This window comes from Harpia harpyja, chromosome Z (genome assembly GCF_026419915.1).
Source record: "Harpia harpyja isolate bHarHar1 chromosome Z, bHarHar1 primary haplotype, whole genome shotgun sequence".
In the NCBI taxonomy this organism is placed as follows: Eukaryota; Metazoa; Chordata; class Aves; order Accipitriformes; family Accipitridae; genus Harpia; species Harpia harpyja.
In genome coordinates, this window is record NC_068969.1 from 105,581,113 (window position 1) to 105,605,930 (window position 24,818).

General features: G+C 53.1%; 3 protein-coding genes across 3 annotated transcripts; all 3 read right to left on the bottom strand.

Annotated features, from left to right (window-relative positions):
* Window positions 1-9,860: 9,860 nt before the first annotated feature.
* Window positions 9,861-11,604, bottom strand: LOC128137510 (avidin-like). The gene is made up of 4 exons (XM_052778509.1): window positions 11,513-11,604; window positions 10,773-10,983; window positions 10,533-10,665; window positions 9,861-10,080 (listed from the first exon to the last, which is right to left on the bottom strand). Exons 1-4 carry the CDS (start codon window positions 11,582-11,584, stop codon window positions 10,047-10,049), a joined length of 450 nt encoding a protein of 149 aa, XP_052634469.1. The 5' UTR covers window positions 11,585-11,604; the 3' UTR covers window positions 9,861-10,046.
* Window positions 11,605-13,572: 1,968 nt separating this feature from the next.
* LOC128137497 (avidin-like) lies at window positions 13,573-15,496 on the bottom strand. The gene is made up of 4 exons (XM_052778492.1): window positions 15,362-15,496; window positions 14,627-14,840; window positions 14,044-14,164; window positions 13,573-13,751 (listed from the first exon to the last, which is right to left on the bottom strand). Exons 1-4 carry the CDS (start codon window positions 15,431-15,433, stop codon window positions 13,652-13,654), a joined length of 507 nt encoding a protein of 168 aa, XP_052634452.1. The 5' UTR covers window positions 15,434-15,496; the 3' UTR covers window positions 13,573-13,651.
* A 7,413-nt stretch (window positions 15,497-22,909) lies between these two features.
* On the bottom strand, window positions 22,910-24,386 carry LOC128136697 (avidin-like; the record flags this gene model as incomplete). Its single annotated transcript, XM_052776634.1, has 3 exons — window positions 22,910-23,028; window positions 23,609-23,777; window positions 24,363-24,386. Coding segments are annotated over 3 exons (312 nt in total), but the record flags the coding sequence as incomplete, so codon positions are not given.
* Between the last annotated feature and the right edge of the window lie 432 nt (window positions 24,387-24,818).

Here is a 24,818-nt window from a genome sequence, read left to right on the forward strand (position 1 = left end):
ACCCAAGCAGCTGGCACCGCGGAAGTGAGCAGCTTCCCTGGTAGGCAGAGCAAGGAGCCGGTGTCTGCGGCTGGTGTCTGCTGCTTTCGTAAAGGTGCCTGCTGCTTTCGTAACGGGGGAGCTGCACAATCGCAGGAAGCGGAGCAGAGCTGGGGTGGTGCAACAGCCCCGTCCCCTCTGCTGGGGAGGGCTTGCCTGCTGGGCGGTTGCTAAATCAGGGCTGGGCCCTGGCTTTGGTTGGGGTCTCTGGGTCTCTGGGAGGCACTAGCAAGACCCTGAGGTCAGGCTGTGGAGCCCAGCATGGGGTTTGGGGGTGCGGGAGCCCAGCGAGGTGATGGGTGCCGGCAGCACCATGCTTGCAACCCACCCGGGAAGCAAAGAGTGCTTGTGCTGGAGAACAAGATATAAAATCAAACGTTGTGTCGTCTCCGCCTGAGGAGGAGAGACAGGCAAGGGGTTGCTCAGCCACAGGCGCTGTCCCAGGACAGGCAGCGTAACGGGATCAGGCTGTAGCTCTGCCCTGGCCGGGGCAGGCAGCCCAGGAGCATCCCCAGGGAAACACTGGACCTTTTTCTCCAGGAGCCGTGTGTGGTGGCAGGAGGGTCCAGGACCCCGTCCTTGCTTTCGTTTCATTTTATGCAGTGGTGTTGCCAGCAAAGCAGGGAGCAGCCACCGGAACCAGTGTTTGGCCAGGGGTGATGGGATCAGCACGGTGCTCCGCAGCAGTCCGGCTTGCTTGGCCAAATATCAGGAGGGGAGAGAGCTCTGGGAGAGCAGGCAGGGAGCCAGGCGAGCGCAGCGGGCTCCTCGTCAAATGGAGCCGAACACACGCTCCTGCTGCCAGGTGCTGCCTGCGCCAACCAGCACGGACCTTCCGTGCGGAAAGCTTGCGGCAGAGGCTGGGATATCGCAGAGCCCAGAGCTGGTCCTGTAGTGCACTGGGGACCTGTCTGTGCTGGGACTTGTGGGGATGGTTGCTCTGCAGTCTCAGCCCATGCTGCCCCGGGCTGCTATTTTTCATCGCATTCTGTTCTCGTGCTGGTCTCACAGCAAGCGGCTCTGAGCCAGCAGGAGGAAGGAAGCCCAGCCTATGCCTCACACCTTGGGTTAAAGGGCAGCGGTGATAAAAATGCCCAGAATGACTCCTCCAGCGGAGGAAGCTCACACCTTGTTTCCATCAAGCAGAGGAACAGGATGGGCCTGGTATTTCTGCTGCCCTCCTCCACCTCCTTGCTGCAGACCCTCCGCGACACCTTTCTCCCTTGCACACTGCAGGGATCAGAGTGCAGGCTGCGTGTGCATCGGCGCTGCTTGCATGCACACACAGCCCCACGCTCTGGCTGAGGGTGGTGGGACGGTCCCTGCTCCCCCCCCCCCCGATGTTCCCTCTGTTATTCCCAAAGTTGACCCGTATCTCATGCACACCCCAGAAGGTGCCTGCATCAAGCATTGTGGCAGTATGCCAACAGACGAGAAACATGAGACTTGCAGGTCAAAATGTTCTGCTCAGTCCTTGGCAAGTCCTGTACAGGTGTTGCCGAATGGAAAGCCTCTCTTTTTTGCTTGGTCACTCCCTAAGTGTCAGTAGTGCCATCTCCTTTCCACAGTAGTGACATACTGAAAGTTATGAAAGCATGAAATGAAATTTACCTCTTATTGCCGAGAAGGGCCTGGGCTGTGTGGGCGGTACGAAACACCTCCTGCTCACAGTTTTAAAGAAATCAGGTTTTCCTTTTCTTTATAGGAATCAGGGTTTCTCAGAGAGGTGGGAATTTCAGTCAGTAGCAGATTTAAGACATGCCTTCCTTTCTGTCCTGGTTTCAGCTGGGATAGAGTTAACTGTCTTCCTAGTAGCTGGTACAGTGCTATGTTTTGAGTTCAGACCGAAGAATGTTGATAACACTGATGTTTTCAGCTGTTGCTCAGTAGTGTTTAGACTAATGTCAAGGATTTTTCAGCTTCTCATGCCCAGCCAGTGAGAAAGCTGGAGGGGCACAAGAAGTTGGCACAGGACACAGCCAGGGCACCTGACCCAAACTGGCCAGCGGGGTATTCCATACCATGGGACGTCCCATCCAGTATAGGAACGGGGAAGTGGGGGGGCAGGGATTCGCCGCTCGGGGACTGGCTGCGTGTCGGTCGGCGGGTGGTGAGCAATTGCACTGCGCATCATTTGTACATTCCAATCCTTTCATTATTGCTGTTGTCATTTTATTGGTGTTATCATTATCATTATTAGTTTCTTCTTTTCTGTTCTATTAAACCGTTCTTATCTCAACCCACGGGTTTTGCTTCTTTTCCCGATTTTCTCCCCCATCCCACTGGGTGAGGGGGAGTGAGTGAGCGGCTGCGTGGTGTTTAGTTGCTGGCTGGGGTTAAACCACGACAGTCCTTTTTGGCGCCCAACGTGGGGCACGAAGGGTTGAGATAACGACAAACCTGACCAGAGCTTGTTAAAACAAATTTGTTATAAGCATTCATTATATCGGTCTAATAGTCGCTGGTCATTATGTTGATTTATGTGTTCTTAGAGTTGTTGCTGTGGTTTTTAAAGTTCTGTTATGTATCACCTCGCTTGCTGTATGTAGTCCCTCTTCTGCTGCTTATCATCCGTGGGAGGTGGATTAAGGTTTTCGCTTTGATGTATTGTATAACACTGGTTTATGGTATGATAAAGTCGTCGGCTGTGGGATTAATCCGGTACTTGCACCCAGCATTGTCACCTTTATACTGTGGAAGCCATCTGTGGGAAACTATTAATAATTATACCATTTACCTTTCCTCCTTGGAAAACCAGTCTATGGGTGGGATACCTTTCTTCCCCTCTCCTTTCTCCTTCAGTCCAGTTACAATGATGTTTGAGAATTTTGAAAAATTTGAATACTCTTGGGATGTTGGGACCAGCACGGTCCTAGCCCTACTGCTAGGAATTAGCATGCTTCTGAATGTCGTTCAGCTCTCGTTTAAGGTTAAACAACTATTTAAGAAAATCACCCAGAGATCTGCCCCAAGGCTGGATAATTATGAGTGGCAGGGTGTGTGGGGTAGTATGGGCAAGTACCTAGAAAAGTGGGCACCTCCAGTGTTTTGGAAATTCACCCCTGAACAAGTGCAGAATCCAGAAGAACTAGTAAAATATTTGGAAAAGGTATGCTGTCACCCCGGCAGCTCCAGAGAGATACAAATTACTGCAACGTGCTGGGGCCTGGCCCATGCCTATCGAGCCCTGTTCGACACCACTCAGTACCCTCAAGGGGAAGAGAAGGTCTCTGGACCTAACAACAAAACGATGAGCACTGCGGTCACTCAAACCTCGGCAACGGGCACTGCGGCCCCTCCAGCCCCGGCGACGAGCACTGTGGCTACCCAAACCTCAGCAACAGGCACTGCAGCCCCTCCAGCTTCGGCAATGAGCACGGCAGCTACCCAAACCTCGGCAACGGGCACTGAGGTCCCTCCAGCCCCAGCAACGAGCACAGCAGCTACCCAAACCTTGGCAATAGACACTGCGGTTATCCAAAACCCGGCGAGCGGTACTGCAACTGAACCAGCGGACCAACCTGCACCAGTGTTAGTTGCCCCCGTACAGAAAAAGAAATATACAAAAAAATCAGTTCGCTTAGCGAAGGATGAAGGCGAACCAGGGTCATCACGGGAACAGGAGGAAGAGGCAGAACCAGAGGTAATAACCCGGTCCCTATCCTTGAGTGAGCTGCGGGATATGCGAAAAGATTTTTGGCCGCCGTATAGGTGAGCATATTATCACCTGGCTCCTCCGATGCTGGGACAATGGGGCTAATAGCTTGGAATTAGAAGGTAGGGAAGCCAAGCAGCTGGGATCGCTTGCCAGGGAAGGTGGCATTGACAAGGCAATTGGAAGAGGGACACAAGCCATCAGCCTCTGGAGGCGACTCCTGTCAAGCGTGAAGGAAAGGTACCCCTTTAAGGAAGATGTTATATGTCAATCAAGCAAGTGGACAACCATGGAAAAAGGTATCCAATATCTGAGGGAATTAGCTGTGCTAGAGACAATTCATCATGATCCGGACAACCCACAATTACCCAAAGATCCAGACGAAGTCCAATGCACACGACCCATGTGGCGGAAGTTTGTACGGAGCGCACCATCGTCCTATGCCAACTCACTGGCAATAATGACCTGGAAAGATGAAGAGGCACCGACAGTGGATGAAGTGGCTCGCCAACTCCGTCAATACGAAGAAAATCTCTCCTCCTCCCTACAAGCCTGCATTTTGGCTGTGGAGAAGCTGTCCGAGGATTTCCAGCAATTCAAAGAGGAGATGTCCTGTTGCCCACCTGTAAGGACCAATGTCTCAGCTATTAGGAGTGAGCGCTCCTCTGCCCAAGAGAGAGAATATAGAAGGTACACACCGTGAGGTGCCCTGTGGTTTTACTTATGTGATCATGGAGAGGACATGAGGAAATGGGATGGAAAACCTACCTCGGTCCTAAATGCACAGGTACGTGAGCTGCGAGGAAAAAACACCACAAAAGGGGATTCTACCAGGAAAAATGCCGCTCCAGTTTCCAAACAGAGTAGAAGGGCTGATCTTATTTCTGATCCTCTTGAAGGGACTTCTGAGCCAATTTTACGAGAAGTGAATACTGGATACTCTGACCAGAATTAGAGGGGCCCTGCCTCCAGCCAGGTGGAGGAAAGGGATAACCGGGTCTATTGGACTGTGTGGATTCGATGGCCTGGCACGTTAGACCCACAGGAGTATAAGGCTCTAGTAGACACCGGCGCACAGTGTACTTTAATGCCATCAAGTTATGAAGGGGCAGAACCCATTTCTATTTCTGGTGTGACAGGGGGATCCCAAGAGTTAACTGTATTGGAAGCTGAAGTAAGCCTAACTGGGAATGAATGGCAGAAACACCCCATTGTGACTGGTCCAGAGGCTCCGTGCATCCTTGGCATAGACTATCTCAGGAGAGGGTATTTTAAGGACCCAAAGGGGTATCGATGGGCTTTTGGTATAGCTGCCTTGGAGACAGAGGGCACGGAACAGCTGTCTACCCTGCCTGGTCTCTCTCAAGACCCTTCGATTGTGGGGTTGCTGAGGGTTGAAGAACAACAAGTACCAATTGCTACCACGACGGTGCACCAGCGGCAATATCGCACCAACCGAGACTCTCTGATTCCCATCCACAAGTTGATTCGCCAACTGGAAAGCCAAGGAGTGATCAGCAAAACTCGCTCACCTTTTAATAGTCCCATATGGCCCGTGCGAAAGTCTAATGGGGAGTGGAGACTAACAGTTGACTATCGCGGCCTGAATGAAGTTACGCCACCGCTGAGTGCTGCCGTTCCAGATATGCTAGAACTTCAATACGAACTAGAGTCAAAGGCAGCCAAGTGGTATGCTACAATTGACATTGCTAATGCATTTTTCTCAATCCCTCTGGCAGCAGAGTGTCGTCCACAATTTGCCTTTACTTGGAGGGGTGTCCAGTACACTTGGAATCGATTGCCCCAGGGGTGGAAACACAGCCCCACCATTTGCCATGGACTAATCCAGACTGCACTGGAAAAAGGTGAAGCTCCGGAACACCTGCAATACATTGATGACATCATCGTATGGGGCAACACGGCAGAAGAAGTCTTTGAGAAAGGGAAGAAAATAATCCTAATCCTTCTGAAAGCCGGTTTTGCCATAAAAGAAAGTAAGGTCAAGGGACCTGCACGGGAGATCCAGTTTCTAGGAATAAAATGGCAAGACGGGCGTCGTCAGATCCCAATGGATGTGATTAACAAAATAGCAGCTATGTCTCCACCAACTAATAAAAAGGAAACACAGGCCTTCTTAGGTGTCGTGGGGTTTTGGAGAATGCATATTCCAAATTACAGTCTGATTGTAAGCCCTCTCTATCAAGTGACCCGAAAGAAGAATGATTTTCAATGGGGCCCTGAGCAACAACAAGCCTTTGAACAAATTAAACGGGAGATTGTTCACGCAGTAGCCCTTGGACCGGTCCGGACAGGACAAGATGTTAAAAATGTGCTCTATAGTGCAGCTGGGGAGAATGGCCCTACCTGGAGCCTCTGGCAGAAAGCACCTGGGGAGACCCGAGGCCGACCCCTGGGGTTTTGGAGTCGAGGATATCGGGGATCCGAAGCTCACTATACTCCAACTGAAAAAGAGATATTGGCAGCATATGAAGGAGTTCGAGCCGCCTCAGAAGTTGTTGGTACTGAAACACAGCTCCTCTTAGCACTCCGACTGCCAGTGCTGGGCTGGATGTTCAAAGGGAGGGTCTCCTCTACACATCACGCGACTGATGCCACGTGGAGTAAGTGGATTGCACTGATCACACAACGGGCTCGCATAGGAAACCCCAGTCGCCCAGGAATTTTGGAAGTGATCACGGACTGGCCAGAAGGCAAAGATTTTGGAATGTCGCCAGAGGAGGAGGTGGTACGTGCTGAAGAGGCCCCGCTGCATAATAAACTGCCAGAAAATGAGAGGCAATATGCCCTGTTCACTGACGGATCCTGTCGCATCGTAGGAAAGCATCGGAGGTGGAAAGCTGCCGTATGGAGTCCTACACGACAAGTTGCAGAAACTGCTGAAGGAGAAGGTGAATCGAGTCAGTTTGCAGAGGTGAAAGCCATCCAGCTAGCATTAGATATTGCTGAAAGAGAAAAGTGGCCAGTGCTCTATCTCTATACTGACTCATGGATGGTGGCAAATGCCCTGTGGGGGTGGCTACAGCAATGGAAGCAGAGCAACTGGCAGCGCAGAGGTAAACCCATCTGGGCTGCCGCACTGTGGCAAGATATTGCATCCCGGCTAGAGAATCTGGTTGTAAAAGTACGTCACGTAGATGCTCACATACCCAAGAGTCGGGCCACTGAAGAACATCAAAACAACCAGCAGGTGGATCAGGCTGCCAAGATTGAAGTGGCTCAGGTGGACCTGGACTGGCAACATAAGGGTGAGCTATTTATGGCTCGGTGGGCCCATGATGCTTCAGGCCATCAGGGAAGAGATGCAACATATAGATGGGCTCGTGACCGAGGGGTGGACTTGATCATGGACACTATCGCACAGGTTATCCATGAATGTGAAACATGTGCTGCAATTAAGCAAGCCAAGCGGTTAAAGCCCCTGTGGTATGGAGGGCGATGGCTGAAATATAAATATGGAGAAGCCTGGCAGATCGACTATATCACACTCCCACAAACTCGCCAAGGCAAGCGCTATGTGCTCACGATGGTGGAAGCAACCACTGGATGGCTGGAAACATATTCTGTGCCCCATGCCACCGCCCGGAACACTATCCTGGGCCTAGAAAAGCAAGTCTTGTGGCGACATGGCACCCCAGAACGAATTGAATCAGACAACGGGACTCATTTCCGAAACAACCTCATAGACACCTGGGCCAGAGAGCATGGCATTGAGTGGGTGTATCATATCCCCTATCATGCACCAGCCTCTGGGAAAATTGAGCGATACAATGGACTGTTAAAGACTACATTGAGAGCAATGGGGGGTGGAACTTTCAAACATTGGGATACACATTTAGCAAAAGCCACCTGGTTAGTCAACACCAGAGGATCTGCCAATCAGGGTGGCCCTGCCCAGTCAGAATTTTTATATACTGTAGAAGGGGATAAAGTCCCTGTAGTGCACATAAAAAATATGTTAGGGAAGACAGTCTGGGTTACTCCTGCCTCAGGCAAAGGTAAACCCATTCGTGGGCCTGGGTGCACTTGGTGGGTGATGCGAAAAGATGGGGAATTCCGATGTGTGCCTCAAGGGGATTTAATTTTAGGTGAGAACAGCCAGAATTAAACTGTATATTAGTTGCTATATAACCCTGCTACTGTATGTTATCCTTACTATAATTATGTGCTATATCCATAGTACTATAGTAAGAATCACTTAGATCAAGCAAGAAAAGAACTGTGATAAAACTGAGCAAAGCGCAGTAGTGATGGAACCAGAACTGACTCCAGCATGCAACAATCCAACGGTGCACACCATCCTCCTGCTGCGCCAAATGTCACCTGCTTGTCACACTGCACTGAAGCCCAATTCTGCTCTACCGACTGAGAGGACTTTGCACCATCCCTCCTGCCCAGAAAGACTGGTATGACAGATGGAGCCCAGAGTCGGAAACTAAATGAACTCAATGAACATTTTATGAACATGACCCATGAACTAAAGGAATGATATCTCTGTGTGTGTATACATATGTATATATCATTGCTCATATGTCTTAAAGGAATGGAAAGGTGATGATTGATCAGGATGTAACTAAAGGTATGGGAACTGTGCATGATGTCAATGGTATAGAATAAGGGGTGGATACTGTCCTGGTTTCAGCTGGGATAGAGTTAACTGTCTTCCTAGTAGCTGGTACAGTGCTATGTTTTGAGTTCAGTATGTGAAGAATGTTGATAACACTGATGTTTTCAGTTGTTGCTCAGTAGTGTTTAGACTAAAGTCAAGGATTTTTCAGCTTCTCATGCCCAGCCAGTGAGAAAGCTGGAGGGGCACAAGAAGTTGGCACAGGACACAGCCAGGGCACCTGACCCAAACTGGCCAGCGGGGTATTCCATACCATGGGACGTCCCATCCAGTATAGGAACGGGGAAGTGGGGGGCAGGGATTCGCCGCTCGGGGACTGGCTGCGTGTCGGTCGGCGGGTGGTGAGCAATTGCACTGCGCATCATTTGTACATTCCAATCCTTTCATTATTGCTGTTGTCATTTTATTGGTGTTATCATTATCATTATTAGTTTCTTCTTTTCTGTTCTATTAAACCGTTCTTATCTCAACCCACGGGTTTTGCTTCTTTTCCCGATTTTCTCCCCCATCCCACTGGGTGAGGGGGAGTGAGTGAGCGGCTGCGTGGTGTTTAGTTGCTGGCTGGGGTTAAACCACGACACTTTCTAAGGGAAACCTAAACCCCATGTCAGCATCCATCCTATTTTTATCCACTAGCACCAGCTGCTGGGTATTGGTGGAAACAGAAAAAACATCAGAACTCTGAGCGCCAGGTTAAAAAAGCAACTGGAAATACAGCAACAGAGCCACCGCCTTCCCCCACCTCCTGAAACGGGGTACCTCAGCCCAGGGGCCGCTGAACCCCCAAGCAAGCCGGTCATGTCAGCACCACTTTGGCAAGGCGTCTGAGGCAGAAAGCAGAGAGGTTGGGCTGGGATGCCTGAAAAAAAACCAGCCAGTGCCAGATGCGTCCTTCCCCTCTTCCCTTTCCTTGGCCATGCATGGTGCAGCAGGGGCTTCACTGGAGACCCCCACACGTGCATTGCTCAGGGGACACGGCCGTGCCGAGGGGTCTCTCTTGGGATGGGCTGTTTGGGATCTTTCCCAATCCCTGGGGCAGGAGGGCAGTTGGCAGCTAGCCGCCGCAGTGCATCCGCCGCGGCTGGGAACGGGAGTCTGCCGGCTCTGCAAAAGCCATTTGCAGCCACCCTGAGCATTCAGGCGCCCAAGAAACTTCCTCTGCTCTGCTCACACGGGGAAGGCTCTGCCTGGAGCCTGCCCTGCAGCCTGGGGACATGCTGCCCATGGCATCCCACCAAGGCTGTGCCTCATCCCACTGCCTGGTTGCAGCCTGGTTTGCCCCGCATCCCTGTGGGGATTTGGGAGGGACCCCGAGGGACAACTTAGCCACAGCACAGCCGCAGGTTTGTAGGTGCAGCACTGCTTCACACTGCCAGGGAGAGGACATGGGACAGCCCCCATCCCCAGGGACCCCGCTGCCCTCGGTGATGCTGCATGAAGCCTCCCCATGGGAGGGTGGCTGCGGGGCAAGACAAACCCTGCAGGTTTGAGGCAGGGCAGAAACCAGAGCCAAGCCCTGTATTGCCACAGAAACTTTTTATTTTTCACCTGGTGCCCAGCCTTCATGCTGGGCTGAACTTGCCTGGGAAAGCATGAACCTGCAGGCAGAGAGCTGCTGAAATGCAGCACGTCAGCGTGGGCAGAGCCTGTCTGGGGGAAGCACCATCTCCTTGCGGTCTTGGGCGTCCTGGATTTCCCCATTTGCTGTTATTTTATTCGGGTGAAAATGCTGGTGCCAACCCTGCAGGAAACCCCAAATCACTGTGGTTCACCCAGCCAGGGTCACCTATGCTGTGGTGGAGAGTAGAGGGGAAACCCAAGGGGGGGCACTGTGTTCCCCGCTGCCTTGGTGGGTGCTGACTGGGGTGTCCCAGGCTCCAACACCCTGTAGTGGCAGCTGCGCTGGGTGCTGGCACCATGTCCTGCTCTCTCCCTGGAGGGGAGAGTGCAAGGGAGTCCTGGGGGGGGTCCAGCTGGGGTCAGACACCATCCTGGGGTCACCTACCCTGGGGCACAGCTGGGATGCAGGGGCTGGCCAGGTCACAGGAATGCTCCTTAGCCCCTGCTTGTCATTGGTGACAAACCCATTTCACCCTCCTGGTCCTGCCATGCCTCATCCCGTGGGATTTCTCCCTTCTCCAGCCCAGGGTGCAGGAAAGCTTGGCACAGCAGTTGCTGGGACCCGGTGCTCACCGGGTGGCTTTCCAGTCCTCAGTGGGGCTGTCGGCCGCCTCTCGCAGGAGCCACAGGGCATGCAGGGTCTCTTCCCCGTTGGTGCCTGTGTAGCACTGGCCCAGGAAGGCAGTCGTCCGGGTTGTGTCCGAGTCTGGAAGAGTCCAAGGTGGCATGAGTTGGGGTGGTGAGGCACAAAGCCACCCCCGGCTGCATCCCGCTGGCATCCCCGCTGCAGGGTGATGGCCCCCTCCTGCCTACCTCGGAGCTGCCAGTGCACGATGAAGGAGAAGGTGGGATGCGGGACCAACCTCGCATCCTGCTGGGACCCCTCCAGTGGTGAAGTGAGGATTTCAGAGTTGCCGGCGGCAGGCCCCGGCAGGTAGGAACCGGAGAATCTGCCGTCCTTGCTGAGGACGGACACGACCATCCGGCAGCCAGTGTCGCTCCGCCATGACCCGGAGAGGAGGCACTGCAAGGCCAGCACTGTGGCTTGGGGTGCCCGGCCAGCCAGGGGGGGCATCCTGTTCCTGCCCCACCACCCTGGCTCTGCCCAGGGATGCCTGCAACACCGGGGGACGCACCACGGACCCTGTGTGAAGCTGGTGCCACCAGCATCGCCGCCTCGGCACGAGCATGGCTCTCGTGGCACTGATTGCCTTCAGCCCTACCGCTGCTCTGGGCTGTTTGCTGCTGCCACCCACGGGAGAGTGGGTCTTCCCCATGCTAAAGCAGAGGGTGTTCTGCATTGCCTGCATGCTTGGTGGGAAATGGGTTTTCTCTGGGGCATGGTTCTGTTTGCCTGTCTCTGGGCGGATTCCCACAGTGAGGAGCATCCTTGCAGGAGCGGTCCCTCCCTCCCAGCCTCTCCACTGCATAGTGCTGGTCCCACCAGCTCCAGCAGACCGGCCCCAGCTCCGTGCTGAGCACTGCAGGCCCAGCAGCAGTCTTTGGGATCTTGTAGGATGCCAGCGTGTCCCCATCACCACCCATCCCCATACCTTCCTCTCCGCAGGGGTAACACACACCGCCAGGGCCAGGGCGAGGGCCAGGGCAAAGGCACTGCTCCCCATGGCCGCGGGGCTGCGAGGCATCCAGCACAACTCCCTGCCAGCCCTGCGCCCCGGCCCCCTTTATAGGGCTGTAACTGGAGCCCCGTGGACACCAGACTGGCAGCTGCAGGGTGGGTGGCCTGGTGGCAGGGTGCCCAGGACAGGTCAGGCGAGCTGAGGAGGTCTGCGTGACCTGGGCAGTGCCGGAGGAATGCAGGGATGAGCACGGCTGTGGAGAGAGGCGGAGGCGAGGGCTTTTTTTAAGGCCCTTATAGCAGCCTGGAAAGCACAAACTACCTTCCTTGGACATCCACCTCCTGTGCACACAGGCTGGAAATTATTACCTGCTTAAACATTTAACTGCTCCCTGCTTTGCTGGTGCCACTGCCTGACCAGGCTGTCACCCACGTGGTGCCAGGGCATCCCTGGCAGAGGCAAGCTGCAGCAGCTGCAGCACTGCATGGGAGGGAGGGCTCGCAACTACCTTCAGCTTTAGCAGCAATAACATTTCCCCAGCATCTCCTGGATATCAGCTGCTAATTTTGCTGCTTTTGCTTTTACAAGAATTAGAGGAAGAAGTAACCACAGAGGGGCATTGGGGCCCAAGCAAGCGTGTTTGCTAAATACACCCAGCATGCTAACCAGCCATGTATTTGCACCTCTTCCTTCTATTTGCTGTTCTTACGGGCTTTGGATGTACAAAACACAGCATGCACTGTTCCTGAGCTGCTTCTCTGCTCACGGCAGTGGCTGAAGCAGGCATGGAGCTATGGGCAACTGAAAATTAAGGTGGAATTCAGCTGCAGAAACACATGCTGTTTCCAGGACAGCAGTGTCTGGGGCACTGGATGGCAGCAGGGCTGTGCTGCGTGTACTGGGGGTGGAGGACTGCCACCCTGGGGCAGCACCACTCGGTGCCTGCCACAACCCTCGGCATACCCTGGGACCCTGCTGCTGCTGCTCAGTGCCTCTTCCTCCAGTCTAGATGGTCCCAAAGGCTGGGGTGAGCAGAAGGCACCCTTCTCCTAGCACATCACTCCTCCTTGTCACCTTGTACAGTCCCAAACTCACAGGCTTATCATAGGGGCCTGAGAAACACCCCCCCCCCCCCCCCCCCCGGGGGATCTCTTGCTCTTGCCCTTGATGCCATGCTCCATCCTTTTGGCCTGATACTAGCCCCTGCCTTTCTATGGTGTTTGGCAGGGACAAGCCGCCCTGTTTGAGGTGCCAGGGAGGTGGCAGCCACCACTCCACATCACGGCAGTGTGTACCAGACTCGCTGGTGCTGGGCCAGGCTTGACAGGCTGTACGGATAGTGTGCTGGCATCCCCGGGGCTGGGTTATATTTGTAATGCTTCTGCAAGAGGCTTTGTCTTCACCCATGGACCTGCCAAAAACTTTGTGTCGAAAGAGCTGACTAAGCTTGGCAGGCGTCCACAGAGGCAGATAGAGTGGCACTGCCAAAATGCAGCAGCAGAGAAGGGTAAAATCCCTGGCTGTAACCCAGGGGGACATGATGGGATGTGATGCGATGGGATGCAGTGGGATGGGATGTGATGTAATGGGATGTGATGGGATGGGAGATTTAACTGTGCACATTTTACTTCAGGTACTGTGCAGAGCGAGGGAAGCACTTCACTGACATCTCACATCTACTGATACCATTACATCCATCAGCCAACTCTATGGAGCACCAAGTCCTGGGACTGGAAAGGTGTCTGGTGGGGATGGGTATGAAGGCACTGCAAGGAAGGCAGCTGGATTTGGGATGCTGATGCCACCTCTGCCACCAGCGGGCAGGTGGGGAGTGATGGCAAAGGGTTGAAGGTAGGGTTAGGATGAGGTGGGAAATGAGCCCAGTGAGCTGGATCGGGCAATCAGGGAGGAATCCAGATGTCCCTGCAAAAGGGCAGTGGTGAGCCCTCGTCTCTGCAGGGCTACCTGTGGGAACAGCAGCTGCCTCACAGGGGGAGCAAGGACAGTTTTTTAAAAGACAGCCACAGCTGACATGATTTTTACATTTTATTTTCATGTGAGAGGCTAGTTTTTCTTGCCTTGGGGTGGCCAGACTACAGCTGGAGCATGCCATCATGGGGTGGGTGAAGATGCATCCTCACAGGATGGGGACCAGATTGGCAGGGTCTTTCCTTTCGGGGTGCGTTTGCGTGTGAAGACATTTCTGCCCACCCTGTGGGAAGCAGAGAGTTCCTGTGGGATGACCTGCAGACACCACCCACTCAGAGCTGCCAGTGCCGGCAGGTGACAGGGCTGTCCCTAAATTCCCCCCCAACTTGCCTCAAGCAGCTGCCGGATGCCCCTGGCCAGGGCAAAACCCTTGCCAGAAGGCATTGGCATCCTTGCTGCAAACCCATGCTGGGGGGTTCCCAGGGGCAGTCCCCCCACCCAGGGAGATGCTTGTCCTCAGGGGTCCTGGGGAGGGCCCCTCTGTGGGGCTGCTGCCCCCCATGTCCCCCCACTACCTTGTGGCTTTCCAGTCCTCCTCGAGGGACCCGACGGCTTCACGCAGCAGCCACATGGTGGTCAGCGTCTCCTTTCCACCCGTGTCCACGAAGCACTGCCCCGTGAAGGCGGTGGTGGCATCTGGGGGAAGTGCTTGGTGAGGGGTCGGTGGAGATGGCACCCACGCTCGCTGGCTACTTCCCCCTCCCTGGGGTCCTCCCAGTCACAGCCACGTTCCCTCTCTGACAGCCATGCGCCCACCCAACCCCTGCCGGGGGGACCTGCCCTTCCTCAGCGGCTCCCTTGGGCAAGGCAGTCTCTGTGGCACAGCATCCCCTGTGACCTAACGGGGTCCAGACCCACCACCGTCATCTTGGGCTGCCCGGCAGGGATGGGTGCAAAGATGCTGGGTGAGGAGGAGCTGCCCCATGCGAGCCCAGCATTACCTGTTAGCCCCATGCCGAGCAGGCACCACTGCCTCCCTCTGCTTAGCTGGACCAAAGCATTACCCAGCAGACTTTCCAGCAGAGGAAAAATCCTGCTGGCCGCCTCTGCGGCTCCCAGTGCCCCCACGGTGCCATCCCCAGGTGTCCCAGCACTTACTGGAGAACTTGTCCCAGCGCACAGTGAAGGCGAAGGTGGGCCAGCGCCCCTCGTCAGGCTGTTGCTGGGCGCCCTTCAGGGGGGAGACACGGGCACAGATGCCGGCAAGGGTGACCCGTGTGAGGTATTTCCCCTGGAAGTCCCCGTCATCCCTCACTGCCGAAATCTCCATCAGCGAGTCCTGCTCATTCCTCCACAGCCCGCTGAGATGGCACTGAAGGGACATGGCCACAGGTCCTCTGCCCCTGAGCATGGTGCAGAGGGGGTTGCCATCCCTCCCACCACCCTACGGCCAGAGCCGCAAGCCCTGCTGTGAGTGCCACTGTGGGGCACAGCTTTCCCTGTCCCCAGTTTGGGGAAATGCTCCCCCAGGTGCTGCTGGCTGCTGAGCGGACAGTGCAGCAAGGCAAGCATGTCCCAGCCCGTCAGCAGGCATGGTATGCCCAGACACAGACCCCATGGGAGGGGATGTCCTGTGCACTGAACCCCTGAGCACAGACCCCCTGAGAGGGGATGCCCTGTGCATGGTGCCCCTGTGGGAACAAAGCTTTGTGGAGGTGGTACCAGGTGGCTGGGGGTGACCCAGAGATACCCTGCCCATTGCCTGGACTAGGTGCTTGCACAGTTCTCCTGCTCGTCCCAGCCTAAAATGGCATTTAAGATAGAACGCCTGGCTGCCCACGCTGCATCCCCGTGCCGTGCCTGCCGCGTCCCCATCATCACCCATCCCCGTACCTTCCTCTCCGCAGGGGTAACACACGATGCCAGAGCCAGGGCGAGGACCAGGGCAAAGGCACTTCTCCTCATGGCCGTGGGGCTGCGAAGTACCCAACACGGCTCCCTGCCAGCCCTGTGCCTCAGACCTCTTTATAGGGCTGTAACTGGAGCTCTGCAGGCACCGGGCTGGCAGCTGCAGGCCAGGTGGCCTCATGGCAGGGTGCCAGGGATAGGGGAGGTAAAAGGAGGTCTCCGTGACCTGGATAGTGCCGGAGGAATGTGGGGATGAGCACGGCTGTGGAGAGAAGTGGGGGTGCAGGGATGGTTTGTACATCCACTATCCAAGAGGCTCTGCCAGCCCATTCCTTGCCATGTCGGAGTCCTCAGGGTGGGCACAGGCTGGCACTGGCCCACTGCCACTGTCCCAGTGCTGACACCCAAACACAGCGCTGCAGCAAGCACAGCCCAACTAGCTCTTCTCTGCTGTGCTGAACAGCGGTGTGTCCATCCGTAGGAGTTCATGCTCATGGCAGTCCCCTCCTGCATTACAAGTTCTGATGCTGTTTTTTGTCCTGGCTGGGCTGGGCTTTCCCTGGATCTGGGAGCTGTGACTGCCACTGCAGGGAGAACTCTTGGGCACCCTTGAGTTAATCCCTCTTTTAAGTGTGTCACGTCCCAGTTTCTCAGGATGATGACTCAGATTTGCTGATTCGAGGGCAGGATTAAGGTGTAACGACACCAGGCATCCTTTAACTCACAGAACTCAATTTTTATTTGCTCACAACAAGAATTGGCATGCTCACCCCCAAAATGGGTACGCTCACAACAAAAATTGGCATCATGTCAGTAAACTGCGTAACGTGCTAACCATACATCACCAAACATATACTACAGGCCTTGCTTATTTTGGAATCAGTTCAGGGAAGACAATAAGGAAAGTCATCCCGTTGAGTCACGAGGTTCAGAGCAGACCTCCTTGCTTTCTAGATTCCTCCTCAGAGAAGGGCCCAGGGGTGGCTGGGTCCACTCCTAGTCCCAGACTTGGTCAACGGTTTATGTCTAAAGGGATGAGGTGTAGGGATTACGGAAAAGGAAAAGGGAAAGAGAGAAGAGAGAGAGAAGAGAAAGATTTCACCGGTCCTGGATCCAGCGTTGGTTCAGTCAGCCAAGAGGTCCAGTCAGCCGAGGGGTCTGGTTCCGGTGGGCTTGTGCCCATGGGGCTTCAGTTTGTGTCCTTTTATCATCCTTGCCCCTCCTTCGGGTGGGCACTCGAACTCATTAGGCTAATTAGGTAGCCTTTGGGCCATGGGCTTGGGGGTCGTTTGAGGAGTAGCTTCCCCTTCCCTGCAGAGGTGATCTTTGGCCATCCATGGTGATCTCCCCTGCTCAGCACATCAGAACAGCACAGCAGAGCAGGGAGCTGTGCGCCTTCCAGCACGGTCCTGTTGCTGGCGGGTGCTGATGATGGGTGGGCTTCTTTTCACCCGGGGTTCCTTGCTAGGCAGAGTTCCTTGTTATGCAGAGTTAGTCGTTCAGCAGAACTTGCCCCACCACAATGTTTCAGACGTTAACTCCTTCAGTGTCTCACACCACCCCGTGGCTTAAACATTGTAGTAGTCTTTTCCCAGGCAGGCTGGTGATTTAGATGTAAAGAAAGGGGAGAGAGAGGAAAAGGAGAGAGATAACGTATAAAACTTAATGAACAGAAGAGGGGGACAGAAGAGGGAGAGAAGAGAGAATAGAGGGAAGGGATGTCATGGGTAATCATACAGTGAACAATTTCACGTCCAAGCATTAAGAACAAAAAATCCACATAACAACATGTGTCCAATGCTAACGAGTCATTTTCCCCACCCTGTGAGTCCCAAGGACGTTAGGAGAGAGGTCAGCAACGATCCTCCCTTAAGTCAGTCTTTTGGTTGAATCGCTTAGAAAAGTTCTCCAGTCTTGTCTGTAACTTTTCTCATCTTTTAAGGAGGTAGTTGCATTGTATATGGTGAGACAGCATTCTCCATTGGTGAGGTTTAACATCCTGTATACCCCATGTTCTTTTAACAACGTCACAAGATTCCAGCTAAATTCTGGAGAATCTTTTCTCTATAATAACAGACAAAAATTACAAATAACAATAAACTGATAACACAAATAACAATTAATATAGTTAGGACTAACACAGGTCCCTTGCCATCTTTCTCCTTGCTTCTACAAAGTGCAAATATAAAGCATACATAGATTACTTCCCCTACAGTAGGTAAATCTACCAGGACAGGTTGTCCAGGATAGCGGAGCTGGTCTGTTGGATCTTTCTTATCTCCCCTTCCTGGAAGTAGGGAGGGGGGTTTTGGGCAAAATGCGGTCAGTCTAGGACATCCATTCACCCCCCAGCAGCTATTCACTTACATGACCGCATCTGGCACTCGCGGCCATCCCGGTTTGTGGGGTTTTAGGGCTTGTTTTGGAAGTTCATTAGTACGCTCCACTATCCCATTTGCTTGAGGGTAGTATGGGGTATGGAAAACCCGTTGTATTCCTTCATTGCCTGCCCACTCTTGGACCACCCTGTCCGTAAAGTGGCTCCTGTTATCCTGCAAAGCTACGCTAACTACAAAGAGGCCTTTTTCCCAAACTGAATACAGTTTTCCTGCATCTTTGAAACTGTGCGAATAGAATGCGACAAGCTGAGTCAGGCCTTCTGGTCTGCGTTGCCACGTATGTATGGACAGTCTGTGAATTGCAAAACCCCACTCGATGTCGAGTGGATCTGTTGGCTGTATTGGCCCTAAGGCCTGATATGCCCCCACCTCAAAGATTAAAAACTTCAGAACTTCCTTGTGAATGGGGGTCTAGTCCCAAGCAGCTCTTTTGCATGTTAAGTCAGAGGGGCCAGGCTATGATAGAGAAATTGAGAATATGTTTCCTCCAGAATACGAGCGAACCTAGGGCATGTTGTAGTTCCCTCTTATTTCCAGGCATTTTAACCCGTTCGAGGGTAGTTAAGGTTTCGGGGGGAATGTACACTGCTCCTCCCTTCCACTAGATAACCAAGAACCTTGCTTTGGAAGATGGGAGTTGTATCTTTTCATCTGGAACTTGGAGTCCAAATTTTTCTAGGTGAGCAATTATCTCTGCTTGGGTCTGTCCCAATTCTTTGATATCAGGGCTGCCAATCAATAATACATCATCAATATACTGATATACCTTAATGCCTTCAGCAGGAGTGTTTTTGGCAAGCTCTTGAGCCAATGCATAATAAGCCATTGCCGGCAAGTGCCGATATCCCTGGGGGAGATGTGTAAAAGTGAATTGCACGCCTTCCCATGTAAAAGCAAAGCAATCTCTGTCTGCTTCCTGCAAGGGGACCATAAAGAACTTATCTTTTACATCGATAGTTGCTAAAGTTTGATGGGCTTGTTCTTGAACGGTCGCAATTAGCTCAGCTATGTTAGGCACCGCAGCTGTCAAGGGGCCCGTGTTGGCATTCAGGCACCGATAGTCAACGGTCAATCGCCACTTTTCGTTGGGTTTACGACTGGCCACACAGGGGAATTATGAGGCGAGTGTGTGGGGACAACTATCCCTTGCTCCCGTAACTCGGCTATCACCGAAGTGATCCCTTCTCTTGCCCCTAGGGGGAGCGAGGAAGGTTTGACATTAACAGCCTTAAAAGGGGGTAGGTAGTTCGGGTGCAGGCTGTAGTAATCATACAGACATGGTGGGGAGACCAAACACCCACTCTCTTCCTCTCGAGTCTATCCAGGCTCGTCCTTTCAGCAAATCTAGTCCCAAAATGTTAGTTGGTAACGGTCCCAGTATCATTATAGCTTCTGTTGCAGTCTCATCTCCTGGCAGCCAACACTTAACTCGAGCAGTTGCCTGGGGCTGAGAGTTTCCAAATACATCGGTTACCCATATTTGTTTCTTGTCAGCAACTATCCCATTGCGGTCGGCAACATCTTGTTGAACTGCTGACATCTGAGCCGTGGTATCTACCAAGAAGGTGACAGGTGTTTTAAGGGGACCAAGGGGGAAAGTAATCATTATCCCCTTGGTTGTTTTCTGTGAGCCTCCTTATATAGACCCACCCACTGTCCACTGTCCCCCAGCTCACTTACTGGGGACAGCGTGTCTCATTGCCCGACTTCAAGTCAATTAGATCTCTCTCTGGGGCTGAGGGAGTGTTCTTCTGCAGGCTCACTTTAGGTTCTGCCCTAGTAGTATCTGGAGTAGGTGGTCCTTCTTTTGGGGGTATTTCCCCCTTTTCCCTCCATGCACGGACAAGCTTCTCCAGTGCCATGGTGGGCATCCCCTCCATTCAATCCTGGGGAATTCCCCTCTCAATTCCTTCAGCCCATAATAAATTCCTCCTGACTGCCTGATTTCTCAGGGGGAGTGGTTGTTCTCTTGGTTCTGCTCTCCGTACCACTGCCTGTTGTTTACCAGTTCCTCCAATTACTCCCATTCTCCTTCCATAATTAATTAATTCCTGGGCAACCTTGCCCCAGGTTAGGGCTCTGCTTGCTCTTAGCCTGGCAGGATTTCCTACTTGCGGAGTCAGGGTGTCCTTTAGTCGGTCTTACAACTGAATTTCATATAATTTTAGGGAGTCTGGCAGGCCCCTTATAAGGGGGGTCATTCAGTTGGGATCAGCTATCAATAGCATTGGGGATGGTTGCCTTGAGATTAATTGTCTATGATGCATGAGTTGGAGGCAGGCGGTTTTTTGGATGCTTTCAGTTAAGTGATCAATATTGGGGGTATCAATACTGATTGGATCTCCTCTTTCTAAAGGGTCTAAACATCCTGCCCAATAAGCCGCCCTTTGGGTCAGTGACCAAGGTTCTCTAAGGTCGTCTACCCCCAACCCCCAAAATCCCTGGGCTTCATCCTCCAATAGCACGATTCTGTCACCCCCTGTCAGCAACACCCTCCACACATATTCAGTTTCAGTCTCCTTCACCAAGCGGCTAAACTTTTCCTGAAACTTAGACAAGTCCAAGGTAGAATATGGTATCTGTTTTACCACAGTCTCTTCATCTTTCTCCCCAGTGTATGTTATCTCAGTTTTTATCAAAGGGCATAATACCACTTTACCTTCCTTAAGAGAAAATGTTCTCCTACAAGCATTCAAATCTTTTAAAGGGTAAAGTGGTTTGGGTTTTTGGGATTCTTGTTCGTCTCTTTGCTAGGGATGGAAAACCCGCCTCGCTTTCAGAATCGGAGTCTCTAGCTCTGCTCTGGTCCTTAAGTGCCTCACACAGTATTTTCTCCCTGTCTCATAAATCAAACAGGTCGGTATGAAGTTGGTGGTTCACCTTGTGTTCCACATCTAACAGGGTCTCTGCTCTTACCCTTCTAGCCCTTTCTTCCACCAACTGATTTTGCAGCACTGTCACTAAGTTTTGGAGAGATTTTATGCTTTCATCAGATTTGCTTGTACTCCTGTACTGTTGGGCTGCCCTTAGAGTGGCTCCCAACACTCTACATGCCATTGCAGATTTGCTTACACTCCCATATTGTTTGGCTGCCATTAGAGTGGCTCCCAACACTTTACATACCATTGTCTTTCCTTTTCCCGGTCTCTGTTCTTGCTCTTTTGCCAATACTGTAATTCTTTCTGCCACTGGTTTAGGATCATGCCAATTATTGTGAGCCTGTATCATCCCTGGTTTGGTGGGACACACCTTATATTCCTCTAATTTTTCAGAAAGGGGAAAACAGTCAAGCTCCGGCATTTTCTGGGCAGTCATGGCTTGCCACTGCTTGGACCTCTCCCGGCCAATGGCTGAGAAGTCACTTCCCGACTCTCCCCACCCATAAATTGGGTGGATCATCGGTATTCCCATCTGAATCCTCCTCGACTCAGGGAATCCTGTCCGTGACACCAATTAAAATGTCACATCCCAATTTCTCAGGACGATGACTCAGATTTACTGATTCCCAGGTCAGGATTAAGGTGAAATGACACCAGGCATCCTTTAACTCACAGAACTCAATTTTTATTTGCTCACAACAAGAATTGGCATGCTCACCCCCAAAATGGGTACGCTCACAACAAAAATTGGCATCATGTAAGTAAACTGCGTAACATGTGCTAACCATACATCACCAAACATATACTACAGGCCTTGCTTATTTTGGAATCAGTTCAGGGAAGACAATAAGGAAAGTCATCCCGTTGAGTCACGAGGTTCAGAGCAGACCTCCTTGCTTTCTAGATTCCTCCTCAGAGAAGGGCCCAGGGGTGGCTGGATCTACTCCTAGTCCCAGACTTGGTCAACGGTTTATGTCTAAAGGGATGAGGTGTAGGGATTACGGAAAAGGAAAAGGGAAAGAGAGAAGAGAGAGAGAAGAGAAAGATTTCACCGGTCCTGGATCCAGCGTTGGTTCAGTCAGCCAAGAGGTCCAGTCAGCCGAGGGGTCTGGTTCCGGTGGGCTTGTGCCCATGGGGCTTCAGTTTGTGTCCTTTTATCATCCTTGCCCCTCCTTCGGGTGGGCACTTGAACTCATTAGGCTAATTAGGTAGCCTTTGGGCCATGGGCTTGGGGGTCGTTTGAGGAGTAGCTTCCCCTTCCCTGCAGAAGTGATCTTTGGCCATCCATGGTGATCTCCCCTGCTCAGCACATCAGAACAGCACAGCAGAGCAGGGAGCTGTGCACCTTCCAGCACGGTCCTGTTGCTGGCGGGTGCTGATGATGGGTGGGCTTCTTTTCACCCGGGGTTCCTTGCTAGGCAGAGTTCCTTGTTATGCAGAGTTAGTCGTTCAGCAGAACTTGCCCCACCACAATGTTTCAGATGTTAACTCCTTCAGTCTCTCAGAAAGGGCAGAAAAGCTTTTCTGGAAGATATATAGATATTGAAATTTGATTGTCCCCGTGGGAGGTCATGCCCTGTGCGGGGTGCCCCATGCACAGACCCCATGGGAGGCAATGCCATGTGCATGGTGCTTTGAGGCAGGGCAGGGTACAGCTCCATGGCAGAGCCCTGTCTGAGCCCTCCCAAGGGTCCCTAATGGTACAAGACCATACTGAGGATGTGCAGGTGGCCAAGGGTCCTCGGACTGCCTGGCTCTTGCACAGGGACACGGCACAGCCACCTCCTCTAAGACATCTCTCCAACCGGGAGAATATGTTGCTGCTGACACTGCAGGGGAAGACAGAGCTGGACCATGGCTGTGTCCAGGTCAGGAGGGACCTCTCTGGCCCCTGCCCAGCACAGACGATGAGCATCTGCTTTGAGAATCCTCCAGAGACACCTGGCTTGAAGACGCCAGGATGGCCACTCTCTTCCTCTCCAGGGAGCAGGATCCAGCAATGCCAATGTGTAAATTGCACGCTGTTTTTTAATTAAAAAATTATAGTAGCTGCTTTCAGCTCCCATCCTGGGGACTTTCCCCAAAAGCCCTTGGGGCACTGCCCTCCCTTGCTTGCTGCCCAGCTGGCTCCCAGCACCAGTACCCACCCTCAGAGCTCAGTGGTACCCCCGGGGGCTCCATGCTGCACCCATGGGTGCAGCCCCAGCACAGAGCAAGGATGGAGAAGTGCCCTGCAGCCCTGCTCTGCCCGTGGCTCACCCGCTGGCTTTCCAGTCATCCTCGAGGCTGTCAACCTCACCTTGCGTAAACCACATGGTCCTCAGTATTTCCTTCCCGTCCACAAAGCACTGGCCCATCAAGGCAGTGGTGGAGTGTGTGGTCTATGAAGGGGTGGGAGATGGGAGAGAGTGCTGGGATGGGGTCTTCCCTCTTAGGCAGACAGCTTGCCAGTTTGTGAGTGGGAAAGGCTGTCTGTGTGTGGGTGATGTTTCCCTCCTCAGCCTCCTGTCCTGCTGAGACAGGGGGCATGGCACTAGACAGGCAGGGCATATGCATAGTGTTGGGGGATGAGCCCAGCTGAGCCTGCATCCAGCTCTGCCCCACCTTGTCCTGGGCAGGACCTGCCTGGGCAAGAGCCAGATGTGGAGACCAGGAGGTGCCACCAGCCATGCAGCTGTTGGGAAAGGAGGAGCACTGGGGACACCACAGGAGGGCAGGGGACCATCAAGGATACCACAAGGAGGGCTGGGGAGCTCTGGGGACACTGCGGAGATGATGGAGTGTTTGGGACACCAAAGGGGAAGGCTGTACAAAGGGATCAACAAGGATACTGCAGGGAAGGGCAGAAGAACATCAGGGACATCACAGGGAGGGCAGGGGAGGTCTGGGGACATCACAGTGGAGGGCAGGGTAGCTCTGGGGACACTGCAGGAGGGCTGGGAAAGGAGAAGTACCTGAAAAGCTCCGGTTGACAGTGAAGCTGAAGGTGGGATGGCTTCTCTGTTTCGTGTGATACTGGGACCCCTGGAGTGGTGACACCTGGATCTCGTTCATGGTGGCTGTCACGGCCGTGTGGTAGAAGCCATTGAATTCACCTTTACCATTCACGGCCATGATGGTGTCGTGGTTTAACCCCAGCCAGCAACTAAACACCACGCAGCCGCTCACTCACTCCCCCCCACCCAGTGGGATGGGGGAGAAAATCAGGAAAAGAAGCAAAACCCGTGGGTTGAGATAAGAACGGTTTAATAGAACAGAAAAAGAAGAAACTAATAATGATAATGATAACACTAATAAAATGACAACAGCAATAATGAAAGGATTGGAATGTACAAATGATGCGCAGTGCAATTGCTCACCACCCGCCGACCGACACGCAGCCAGTCCCCGAGCGGCGAATCCCTGCCCCCCACTTCCCCGTTCCTATACTGGATGGGACGTCCCATGGTATGGAATACCCCGCTGGCCAGTTTGGGTCAGGTGCCCTGGCTGTGTCCTGTGCCAACTTCTTGTGCCCCTCCAGCTTTCTCACTGGCTGGGCATGAGAAGCTGAAAAATCCTTGACATTAGTCTAAACACTACTGAGCAACAACTGAAAACATCAGTGTTATCAACATTCTTCACATACTGAACTCAAAACACAGCACTGTACCAGCTACTAGGAAGACAGTTAACTCTATCCCAGCTGAAACCAGGACAGATGGTCATGTTGGAGCCCAGTTCATTGATCCAGCACCGTCAGCACGCACTGGAGCAGAGGCAGCTCAGGGTGGGTGCTGCAGCACAGCCCGAGTGCGGGCATGGTGGCAGGAGCAGACACCCCAGGAGCCACGGGGGGAAGCTGGACAAGCCGCAGGTCTCCCATCTACCTGAGGGGATGTACTGCCAAGTGTGATGGGCTCAGCCATGAGCTGGGGAGACAGATCACAGCTGGGGCAGTGACCCGGCTCCCAGCCAGCCCCAGGAGGGGCTGGGGACCTGGCCAAGGAGCTCCTCCATCCTTCCAGGATGATGGTCCATGCTCAACAAGGCTGCAGCCAGAGCTGGGCCAAGGAGGGAGGTGGAGGAGCAGAGCAGGGTGTGCAGTCCTGATCAGGGGTTGGCAGGAGTGATGACCACATGGACACAGCAGAGCGGGCAGGAGCTATGTGACTTTATTTAAAA